This window comes from Macrobrachium nipponense, chromosome 5, assembly GCF_015104395.2.
Source record: "Macrobrachium nipponense isolate FS-2020 chromosome 5, ASM1510439v2, whole genome shotgun sequence".
NCBI classification, from domain to species: domain Eukaryota; kingdom Metazoa; phylum Arthropoda; class Malacostraca; order Decapoda; family Palaemonidae; genus Macrobrachium; species Macrobrachium nipponense.
This window is the reverse complement of record NC_061107.1, coordinates 10083064-10095633: the sequence shown is the minus strand read 5'-3', so window position 1 is coordinate 10095633 and position 12570 is coordinate 10083064. Positions and strand designations below refer to the sequence as shown.

The 12570-nt window shown below is 37.1% G+C and overlaps 1 protein-coding gene across 4 annotated transcripts in view; it reads left to right on the top strand.

The window, feature by feature from the left end:
* LOC135215196 (protein rolling stone-like) overlaps window positions 1-12254 on the top strand; it is a 110297-nt gene extending 98043 nt beyond the window's left edge. For all 4 annotated transcript variants that reach the window (XM_064249690.1, XM_064249691.1, XM_064249692.1 and 1 more), the window contains 6 exons: window positions 6507-6626; window positions 8109-8291; window positions 9264-9359; window positions 9727-9808; window positions 10141-10418; window positions 11939-12254. In XM_064249690.1, coding sequence (XP_064105760.1) covers window positions 6525-6626; window positions 8109-8291; window positions 9264-9359; window positions 9727-9808; window positions 10141-10418; window positions 11939-12124 — 927 coding nt within the window. In that variant the 5' untranslated portion in view covers window positions 6507-6524 and the 3' untranslated portion in view covers window positions 12125-12254. The remainder of the gene's footprint in view (window positions 1-6506; window positions 6627-8108; window positions 8292-9263; window positions 9360-9726; window positions 9809-10140; window positions 10419-11938) is intronic.
* The last annotated feature ends 316 nt before the right edge of the window (window positions 12255-12570 follow it).

Sequence of the window (12570 nt, the reverse complement as noted above, 5' to 3'; positions counted from 1 at the left end):
AGAAATGTTAACGTGAAAAAATAAATGAAAAAACAGCACTAAAAATACGATTCTAAAATACAGATGACCTTAAAAATAAAAAATAAAACTAATTTTAATGATAAAAAGGTTATATTAAAACAAAAGGTGCATTTAAAAAAGGCGACTTTAAAAAAAATAACTTAAAACTGTTAGTTAATTTAAAAAAAGTGAAATTTTGACAAATTTAAATGAAAAAAGGCGAACTTAAGATAAAAAGTGAACTTTACAAAAGTAAACTGAAAAGTGTATTTAAAAAAGTGAACTTGAAAAAATTGATAAATAAAGCGAACTTAAAAATAACACGTGAACTTAAAAGTGAACTTAATAAAGTGAACTATGAAATATTAACTTAAAAGAATTAACTACAAAGAGATACCACACAAAAATTCAACTTAAATAAAAGTGAGCTTAGAAAAACGTGAAATAAAAAAATGAACCTAAAAAAGTGAACTTAGAAAAAAGTGAACTTAAAAATAAATTAACTTAAAACAGAAAAAAGTTAACTAGTTAGAAAAATTGAACTTGAAAAATAAATTAACTAAAAAAAATGTCAATTTAAAAAAAATGTAATTAAAAATTTTTAAAAAAATAAGAAAACCGGACATTGATGAGAGAGAATGATTGATACCAGTGTTAATTACTCGTCACAGCTTCGGCCACAGTAGGGCGGAAATGAAATTCGCATTTTCAGAGAGAAATGACGCTCTGCTCCCTCCGGGATTTAATTCATTTTCCCTTTTCAAACAATGCTCTCTCTCTCTCTCTCTCTCTCTCTCTCTCTCTCTCTCTCTCTCTCTCTCTCTCTCTCTCTCCTATTTTTGGGAATTCCCTTATCACTGCTATTGTCATTTTCATGACTATTGTAATTGTTTTGCAGTTTTCTTAGTAATATTGTTTTGCAGTTTTCTTGTTGTCATTGTTTTTAAGTTTTATTACTGTCATTGATTTTGCAGTTTCTCGTCATTGTTTTGCAGTTTTCTTGTCATTGTTTTGCCATTTTCTTGCTGTCATTGTTTTGCAGTTTTCTCGCTGTTATTGTTTTGCAGTCTTGTCATGTTTTGCATTTCTTGTTCTGTCATTTTGTTTTGCAGTTTTATGTCATTGTTTTCGCAATGTTCTTGACTGTCATTGTTGCAGTTTTCTTCGCTGTCACTTGTTTGCAGTCTTGCTTTTCTCATTGTTTTGCAGTTTCTTGCTGTCATCTTGCAATTGTCTTTTGTTCAAAGTTGATTGCAGTTTTCTTGATGTGATTTTTTTTCAATTTTCTTGCTGTCATTGTTTTGTAGTTTTCTTAAGGTAATTTGTTCATTCTGCAAATTTCTTTTGGCGCCGAAACGAAGCGAGAGCTTGTGAAGCTTGTAGTAAATTGCATTTGTTTTCTCTTGTATTGAAGTATGATCTTAATTTTTAAGGCATTTAGAAAAAGAAAAATTCGAAATTTATTTTGCAGCAGCAGAAATGGCTGGTATTTCCTTTGAATGTTCAGAAATAACTCTGTGCTTTCAGAAATAAGATCTTTGTATTTTCTTTGTATTTTCAGAAATAATTCGTTCTATTTTCGTTGGATTTTGAGAAATAACTCGTTGTATTTTCGTTGTGTGTACAGGAACAACTCGTACTTTTGCAGTTGAGTTGTCAGGAATAACTCTTATTTTCGTTGTAGTTCGAAAAATAACTCGAATTTTCGCTGTATTTTGAGAAAAAATAGTTTTTATTGCTTTTTAGGCTTAAATATATATGCAGAATCTACTGTTCACTTTTTACCGAATACATCCGTATGTAATTATTGCAGACAACTTTCGATGTTTCATTTTAATTCCCATGCAAAGCAGAGGCGAAGTAAGTGAAATATATTGTATATAAGTTACGTTGCATGATCCATGCACACGTCAAAAACTCAATCACGAATATTCATTCACGACTTTAAACAACTTTCCCCGGAGTGAAAAGGCTCTCTCTCTCTAAACTTTCTTCTCCCATCCTGTTCTTCCCTTCATTCGAGCCTGGGCAACTCACGGCATCCAGTTATAATCCCCCACTGACCCTTGAGTGAGAGCAAAAAAAAAAAAAAAATCGGAAATTACAAAACTGAAAAAAAAAACTTGCAAACTAATATTTTTTTTATGAAAAAAAATTTATAACGAAATAAAACGTGACTCAGCAGTTCCGTGATAAAAACGAAAGGGATTAGCAGCATTATAAAGTTGCCCAAATCTGACTGGGTGAGGAGGCTTCTTAATGGAGAAATGATGTCACCCTTGGGCCTCATCATGCAAACTTCTAGGAAACTTGGTGCGTCGGCTGGGGATCGTCTTTGCCAGGTACTTTGTCATCATACGAGACCAAGGCGTCTCACGTTCTCGTCTTCTTCTTCGGGGCTCCTTGAGCAGGGTCATTATTCTCCTGGAATTATTGTCGTCGCCATATTGCATTTCTGGGAGATTCCTGGTTCTTGGAAATGTTGAAGTTCGATGTATACTTTCTGGTCAATGTTTATTTATTTATTTATTTAGTTTTAGTTTATTATGTATTTATTATTTGATTTTCATTATTTATTATTATTTTATTTATTTATCCTATTATTTATTTATTTATATAGATATTTATTTATCTATTTATTTATTTATCCTATTATTTATTTATTTATTTATATATTATTTATATCTATTTATTTATTATTTATTTATTTCATATTTATTTATTTGGGTTTATTTATTTATTTATTATTTCATTTTCTTTTTAGGGAGATGCAGTAATTCCGAATCATTTCTGTCGCTGCTTATTTTGGGAGAATTTCCTAAGAATTCCGAATCATTTCTGTCGCTCTTTGCTTATTTTGGGAGAATTTTCCTAATGAAATCGAATCATAGGATTAGAAAATTGCTGTAGTACGTAAAAGTGATAATAATTTGCGATGGGTTAAAAAAATGCTTCTCACTTTAATGTTGAAAAATGATGAATTACCAGTGGCATGTTCAAGGAAAGGTAACTTAGGATAATCTCAGTGTGTAATTGATTACATACTGTACCCTTACAAGTGCTCAAATATCATATGCTGAACATGTTTACATCAAGAAGCAGAGATAACCCCATAAACATATCATTAGCAGATTGTAGCAGGATTTCGAACTGGAAAATACTGACAAATAATAGAAAATTGACAAATAGAACTCGAAAATTCTGACAAATAGTGTTTAATTGACAACAGTACTTCAAAATGCTGACTAATAATAGATAATTGACAAACAGAACTTGAAAATAGTAATAGATGATAATAATTATTGACAAACAGAACTTGAAAATACAGTACTAACAGATATTAGATAAGTGACAAACAGAACTCGAAAATACTGACAAATAATGGAAAATTGACAAACAGAACTTGAAAATACTGACAAATAATAGATAACTAACAAAAAGAAATCGAAAATACTGACAAATAATAGAAAATTGACAAACAAAACTTGAAAATAATGGCAAATAATAGATATTAAAAAAAAGAACTCGAAAATTCTGACAAATAATAGAAAATTGACAAAAAGAACTTGAAAATACTGACAAATAATAGATGAATGTCAATAGAACTTGAAAATACTGATAAATAATAGAAAATTGACACAGATATTGAAAATACTGGCTAATAATATATAATTGACAAACAGAACTTAAAAATACTGACAAATAATAGATGAATGTCAAACAGAACTCGAAAACACTGCCAAATAATAAATAATTGAAAATGCTGACAGATATTAGATAATTGACAAACAGAATATGTCAAATTCTTCTCATCCGTAACTGAACTACTTCAGTAATTTTAATACTTGACCATCCATTCCTAACAGGGAATATAACTTACATTTGAATATTTGTAACTTTTTTTATGACTATCTGAACTTTCTTATTCAACACCAGTTCTTAGTTTCATCAGTCAGATTGAGTATATATCTCTCTGCCGCGAGTTTGAAGGAACCGATCAAGTTATTTCTCTCAGATTCAATCAACTGTTGTATTTAGCATTCAAGATTAAATTTCCGTGGCTTCCACTTAAATTTTGTCCTGTAAAATCATTTTCAGTATGACAGGCTTATGTCACCGTTGAGTGGTTCTTTGCGTCTGACCAGAAATGCTGTCGTAAATATTATTTCGTGATGAAGTTTGCAGATGAGTTTAAACACTTTCAGACACTTTTGTCATGAAAAAAGATGAATAACTTTCAGAAAGATGTTTCCCGGAAAATTGTGATTAAAAAAAAGTTACATGCTTCATAATCTGCGATTATAAAGCAAGTTACAAAGTTACTCTAACAGAGGAAATGTCAGACTTCCGTCAAACGCATAACGAAGATAGGTCTATATTATATACTGTACGGCGAAGACTGACAGACAGCCTGTATCAAAAACGACTTGGTTGGGGGGGGAGGCGGGCTGGAAGGGGGCGGATCTCGTACTCAGCCATCTGTCTGTCTGTCTGTCTGCGTCTTTTACCACGGCATCGTTTTCTCGTCTTGCTTTACCATCCGCAAACGTCGTTACAAGAAATGATAATAGGCACTAGCATCGTCTCGTCCCTTTTGTCTTTCATCTTCCTCTCCCTCTCCTCCTCCCTCCTCCACCCCCAACACCTTGTCTCCGTCCGCGCATTCTCGCCCTTTCTCTCCCACTCGCCCGATTCCCGATTTATTCGCGATTGGGAAAGTTTCGACAGCGATTAGGGCGTGAATTTTGGGCGCAGCTGCCGCCTATATTAGGCCTCCTTCCCTCCGGCTTCCTCCTGGGGATGTATATACGTTTATGCTGGGAGAAGGGAGTGAGGAGGAGAGGAGGAGGAGGAAAGGGGAAAGGGGAGGGGGAGGGGGAGGGGGAGGGCGAGACGAAAACGATGAAGAAGCGAGATATGATACGGGCTCCTCCCCCATTTGTGGTCTGGTTTGGGATGGGAGAAAAAGGAAAAGGGTCAGCACTAGAGACTAGATTACAAAAGGATTTATTACGAGAGAGAGAGAAAGAGAGAGAGAGAGAGAGAAGAGAGAGAGAGAGAGAATTGGAAAAAGGGGGGGAGGAGGGGGAAGATTATGCAGATAAGAGATGTACACACGTCATCCAATCAGGATCGTGCATTAGTCACGGGCCTTTTCGTATAGTGACAAGGCGGACAGAGACGGGGTGGGGGGGGGGGGGATGTAGGAAAGGACCGTCAGATTTCCTGCCCTTAAATTGCCTTTTGATTTTATCTTTAAATGCTCTTCGTCTTCGTCTTTGTTCTTGTTAATAAACGAAAGTATCTTTAAGTCAAGTCCAAGTTTGCTATTGATTTCCGTATTTCGATATCAGGAACAGATTTGCTTTATGAAGTTTAGTTTATCGATCCAAGCGTTTAGGCGCTCTAGGCCACTCGGTGTTCAAGACAGTGGAGACGAAGGAGTTAGAGTAGTTGGACAGCGAGGTTGAGGAAAGGAAGCAGGGATAGATGTAAAATAAAAATAAAAACTAAAAAGCAGGTACAGCTTGGGGTCGAAGAGACGCTGCAAACACGCTTCGGTAATGCTTACAGTGCGCCGAGCGAGGTGCACCGACGCATATATCCCCCTACGAGGATATCAGAAATAGGAATCTCGATTCCATTAAAGTAATATTGGACTCGGCAACAGTTAGGTCAGATGCCGAACGCCAAGTTCTGTTGGCTGTTGCCAGGTTGTTCTGCTAATTTCATTGTTCTGCTAGTTCAAGTAAACAGAGAAGGGAACAACTGAAAATGAGATTAAATTAGTTACGCCTTTGTTCTTGATGGAAGAGTAGTGTTCACTTTGTGGCTTACTTATCAAATCATCTTAAGTATACTTATATATCAACTGGTTAGTTTTTTTCCAGATACGTCTGTAATTTTTAATAAACCACAATTCCCTCTTAACTTCTCGATGCCTTCCCACATTTTAGATACTCGTCACAACAAAGCCTTTCTTGAAGCATAACCATGACATAATAAACTTTTTCATGCATAATTTAGGATGTAAAAATAACAAAAATAAACCCAGTTTGAGTTTTGAATAAAAGCAAATTTCGTGAAAGGAGTTGGGTACACCAACGATTAGGTTTTATAATATCGCATAAATTGGGTAAGACATGAAGAACATGAACATTTTGAAGTTTGTCGTAATGTCTGTACAATAAGGCTCTTACCAGCAAATGTTGATTTTGTGGAGTGTACAACATTTAATGTTACAAATTCCTGACGAATAAGACGGTGTTCTTAATCTCTGAACATCATATAAGACTGCTTATGCATTAAGGTGATAATATAATGGAAAATATATTTTGAACGTGCTTGGCCGATTCAGATAAGAGAGATGAGGAACAAGTGCTGTTTTTTGTAAGTTCCCTTTTTGAAAATTCTGTGATCTGAAGATCTCGTTAATATAAGTCACTTAAAATACGAGCCATGAAATTGATTTGTTCTTAAAATTAACATAGTTCCCTTTTTGACAGGTCTACTTGTTAGTTGCAATGTCTTGTTGCGGGAGATTCTGTTCTGACCTGAGGCGTGAGTTCAAGACGAGGAACTTCAAACTAGACCATCAAGAACCTCACCTGTTCTTAAGGTCTGAGGTAAGTCACCTGTGTGACATTTGAGAATCAGGACCCAGGTAGAGAACGTATGAGAATTTACCTTTATTATTCTGATTCTGATTCGTTTTGTATGAGAGTGTGAGAATTCTGTGCGTTTTGTGTGTATGCATGAATGAGGTAGATATAGGCAGAGAATTTATGAGAATTTACCTTTATTGATCCTGTGTGTTTTGTATGAATACATTGATGAGGTAGATGTAGGCAGAGAATGTATGAGACATTTACCTTTATTATTCTGATTCGTTTTGTATGAATACATGAGGTTGATATAAGCAGAGAATTTATGAGAATTTACCCATTATTCTGTGTGTATTGTAGGAAACAATTGGTAGTATAGATATGGACGATAGTGTTCCAGGTACAAAATCAGCATGAGACGAACGCTATTATTAGGACTGATAGATGCATAGATTTGTATATTAATGAAATATTTCCAATTTCGAACACAAAGCACATCTGTTAAATGTAATGAGGTTGCAGCCTATACCAGGTACAGTTCCTAATTATTTCATGACTGAAGTGATACTTACTCCAGGTTATAGTGAAGTTTCATGAAAGCTTTCAGACGTTTTTCTGTTTTATCCTTCAGCTTATAATGAATTTTCTTAAAAGCTTTAAGAAGTTTTTCACCTTTATCCTTCAGCTTATAATGAAATAATGTAGTTTCTTAAAAGCTTTCTGAAGTTTTCAGCTTAATCCTTCAGCTTATAATGAAGTTTCTTAAAAGCTTTCAGAAGTTTTTGGTTTTATCCTTCAGATTAAAATGAAGTTCCTTAAAAGCTCTCTGAAGTTTTTCAGCTTAATCCTTCAGCTGATAATGAAGTTACTTAAAAGCTTTAAGACTTTATCTGTTTTATCCTCCAGCTTATAACGAAGTTCCTTAAAAGCTTTCAGAAGTTTTTCACCTTAATCTTTCAGCTTATAATGAAGTTTCTTAAAAGCTCTCTGAAGTTTTTCACCTTAATCATCCAGCTTATAATGAAGTTTCCTATAAGCTTCCAGAAGTTATTTGTTTTATCCTCCAGCTTATAATGATCCTTAAAAGCTCTCTGAAGTTTTTCAGCTTAATCCTTTAGCTTATAGTGAAGTTTCATAAAAGCTTTAAGACTTTTCCTGTTTTATCCTCCAGCTTATAATGAAGTTTCTTAAAATCTCTCTGAAGTTTTCAGCTTAATCCCTCAGCTTATAATGAAGTTTCTTAAAAGCTCTCTGAAGTTTTTCACCTCAATATTCCAGCTTATAATGAAGTTTCTGAAAAGCTTTCTCAAGTTTTCAGCTTAATCCCTCAGCTTCTAATGAAGTTTCTTAAAAGTTCTCTGAAGTTTTTCACCTTAATCCTTCAACTTCCAATGAAGTTTCTTATTTTTAGATGTTTTTCACCTTAATCCTTTAGCTTATAACGAAGTTTCTTAAAAGCCTTATGACGTGTCTTCTCTCTTTATCCGACACGTACCTCACCAGTGGCTGGGCGAAGGGAAGGTAGGCGTGCACGTGTGGTACGTGGCGTACAGATGGTTCTGGGCGCTGTACCACCTGGGATGGTGGATAGCCAACCTGGTGGAAGAGGGCGGCGTGGGAGCCCCGGCCAAGAGAAAGGCCTACCATTTCATCTACCTCACCAACTGGGCCTATCTGAGCATCGTTGTAAGTCTGTCAAGTGTATCTTAACTTAAAATGAAATTCGTATTCATGTATTCATAACGTAAATTGCAGTGAAAGGTTACTAAGATTTTTTGTTTTTTTGTTTTTTATAATTTGCTAAATATTTCCGCTGCTTTTAAGAATCATATTGATTCGGAAGGTTACTAAATTTGTTAGAAATGACTTTACATCCGTAGTGTTCTTGAGAATAAGGATTGAGTCAATGGCCAATAATACAGGATTTATCATAAACTCCTGTAGATTTTTGCTGTTCTTAAGAATAATATTGAATCAGGGTCCAATGAATCATTTGTTTAGAATCATTTTCATTTTATGGCAGTCGTACTTATATTTCTTATTATACATATGAAGGCTTTTTATACCTTACCTTGAACATTTGACGACATTTCCACAAATGTTACTACTAAAAAAAAGACAGTTCATAAAATTGATAAATCATTGTATACAAATACTTTGTACGAAGGTGTTCGTTTAACATTTGCATTGAAGCAGAATATGTTAAGGAATATAGAGAGCATTCAAATTAATGAAAGGAATGTGATCATACGCCTATATTTCATGTGAAAGTTATCTGCAATTTTGGGGAATAAGATGAAAATTAGGTAAGCAATGGAAGAAGGACAAATAAACTTCCTGCGGATTTGACCAGTTTGAGATGAAATATGACCAACCATTTTGTTTCCAATGAAATGTCTCAGACCTCTCTGTTTAAGAAATATACCTTATACTTGACTGCTGAAAATAATTTCATCTTAAAAATTTTAGGACTCATATGAGAAATATATCTTATATTTTGCTTTAAAAATCTCATCATAAATAATTTTAGTACTCGCAAAGTTACAGTTTCGAAACATAGGGGGAAAGGTTTGATAGCGGCAGTAGCGTTATCATAAGACCTTGCCCAGAACTCACCTCTATGTAGAATAAACTTCAAATTTCTATGCTTCGTTTCAGATAATGAATGGCGTCCATGCTATTATAATGACCGTCAGTTGGCTTGAATACCGACGCACAGCTCACTTGCCGAAGACGATGGTCACACACTTGAAGGTAAAGTATTGACAATAAAGGTTTTCCATCGTAAGTTACATTTACATAATCCTTCATAGTACGTAGGTTCTTGTAAATCTGCCATCCAGTCATAAGAATCAAGAGAATTTTCTTTTTCATATGTATTTTTTTTGTATCCTTGTGAAGTGAAGTAACTTGATTGTCTTGAGCTTAGTAGCTGCTTGAACAAGTTCTGTTTGTGCGTATAAGTAGAAATCCAGGAACACTGAGTGAATATCTCGTGCCGGGATTATCTCTCTCTCATATAAATGTAATCCACAAGAACGCCCCCGTAGAAGAAGAGGATACGACACAAAAGGCTCTCCTTTTATTTATTTGCTAATTTTTTTTTTACTCCACCAACCAGGTGCTGTGGGTCCTTCAAAGCATAGTATACTTACCTGCGATGTTGATTACAGCAGCATACTGGAGTGCAATATACGACCCAGGTAAGTCATTGTCATGTTATAGCGTTATTTCCAGTCATCATTGTTAATCAGTCATTCCATACAAGGCAAGTGTAGTCCAGAAAGTGTACACAACTTTCAGCAACGTCTAACAGAGGGGGAATACTTAGATATGAATGAAATACGCTCATGGAGAAACGAGCGAGTATTATCAGCTAAGTGTAACAGCGAGAAACTTTGAGATAACTGAAATCCGTCAGTTGACGAACAAATAAACAGTATCTCTGTTCCTTACCCCCATTCGTATTCTCTTTCTTATCCGTCTCCTCTCCCCTCTTCCCCACCCCCTGTTGCCCTCCCCCTCACCCCGACAGCGAACCCCATAACAGCGCTGAACGCGGAGGTCCACATCATCAACTCTATCTACGTGATCATAGACCTGTGGGTGGTCGGCAGTCCGGTGCGGATCCTGCACTTCTACATCCCCTTCAGCTTTATGTTCATCTACCTCATCTTCACCCTCATCTACTGGGCGGCGGGGGGCAAGACCCCGGAAGGCGGCACTGCCATTTACCCGATAATGGACTGGGACAACCTGAAGGTCACCATACCTTTCGTCGTCTGCTGCGCCGTGTTCAGCCCCGTCATGCAAGTACGTAGGTTTCCTCTCGTCTTTGGAATGTGACCCAGGAGTAGAAATCATTTGATTTTGGGGAGAAAATGTCCCTCCTCGCTTTTTGTTTTAGAAGGTGGTTGCTGGTAAGTGTTCCCCTGTTGAAGGGATTATGAAGGTAAGGGAGAGGAATGTCCCCTTCTTGGGGTTGGGGGGTCTTGGCTGATGTACGAGGCTCTCATCAGGAGGGTCCTTGGATGATGGCTGTTGGTCTGTCTTGTGGGACTTCTTTTATTTTCTGGGACTTCTTTCCTCTGGAACTTCTTTTATTTTTTGTGGAACATCTTTCCTTTGGGTCTGCTTTCCTCTGGGACATCTTTACACTGGGACAAACTTTCCTCTGGGACTACATTCTTTTGGGATTTTCTTTGGGACTCTTCACTGGACTTATTCTTTCCAACTCTGGGGACTCCATTCTTCTGGGATTTCCTCTGGAACTTCTTTTTTCTCTGGGACATCCATTTCTTCTGACTCCTCTCTTCTAGGACATCTTTCCTCTGGGACTCCATTCTTCTGGAACTTCTTTTCTCTAGGACATCTTTCCTCTGGGACTTCATCTTCTGGGACATCTTTCCTCATGGGACGCCATTCTTCTGGGACCTCTTTCCTCTAGGTCACCTCTGGGACCCCATCCTTCTAGGACATATTTTCTCTGGGACTTGATTCTTCTGGGACTTCCATTTTTGCGAAATAGTTCTATGACCTCAAAGGATAGCAGAGTAGAATAAGTATTATTAAATATCTTTATTTTCAACGTGATCTTTGGTCATAGAAGGGTGGTCAACTCATTAAACAGAGAGAGAGAGAGAGAGAGAGAGAGAGAGAGAGAGAGAGAGAGAGAGAGAGAGAGAGAGAAGATTGTTCCTTCCATATCTGTCCGTATGTAGTTCAGGGATTTATACTTTGAAGATTAGCATCAATGATTTACTTTGTATTGCAGGATAGGAAACTGCAAACTTGACATTCCAAGACCCAGGGTTCAATAATAGTTCCTCTGAGACAGGTAGGTTTTTTCCAAAGATGTTTGAGACGCGCATGCGCATTATGGAATGGTGTGTAGCATTAGTGCTATGGTAGAAATTTACCAGTAAAGCTAAAGGAAGGTGGTCCAGTTTAGGAAATTTTAAAACATTACTACAAATTGCTCTGAGAAGTATAAGGCTGATCATTCAGTTTGTGTTTATGAAGCATTGCTTGGTGTATTCCAGAGGGGATATTGTCTACAATCAAAGAGTGACAGCTCTAGGTTCAATTAACTGTACACTCTCTCTCTCTCTCTCTCTCTCTCTCTCTCTCTCTCTCTCTCTCTCTCTTATTATTATTATTAGTTAATTTTTTGGTGTATTCTGGATGGGATAATTGTCTACAATTAAACAGTAATAACGGTTAAGTTAATTGTCACCCGCCACGCCCCGTCTCTCTCTCTCTCTCTCTCTCTCTCTCTCTCTCTCTCTCTCTCTCTCTTATTACGGTTCATTAACCATTCTCTTTTATTCCAGGGAATCGTCTGGCTGATATACCAGGCAAGGATTGGAGCTAGAAGGTACTGGTACGGCGGCAAGGCAGGAGTGGGCAGCATCCCACACGAGAGCACCATGGACGGTATCCTAGGGCGCGATCCCTCAATGGAAAGCGTGTCCCCTGCCTCCTCCCAGCAGCCTCCCGTCAATACCCAGCGAGTCTAAAGGGATCCTCTTGAAGGACTCCCCTCGAAGAACTCTTTTCAATACCCAGCGAGTCTGAATGGATCTTCTTGAAGGACTCTTTCGAAGGATTCAGCTTGAAGGACTCCACTCGAAAGACTTACCTTGAAGGATTCCCTCCCCCGGAAGAAGGATTAACACTTGAAGGATTCCCCTTGAAGGGCTCCCTGTGAAGGACACCTTTTGAAGGATTCCGCTTGAAGGAACCCCCTTGAAGGATCCCACTTGAAGGATTCCTCTTGAAGGATCCCACTTGAAGGATTCCCCTTGAAGGATCCAACTTGAAGGACTCCCGTCGAAGGATTCCCCTTGAAGGATTCCCCCTCGAAGGATTCCCCTCGAAGGATCCCCCTCGAAGGATTCCCCTTGAAGGACTCCACTTGAAGGACACCTTTTGAAGGACTCCCCTTCAATGATTCCCCCTTAAA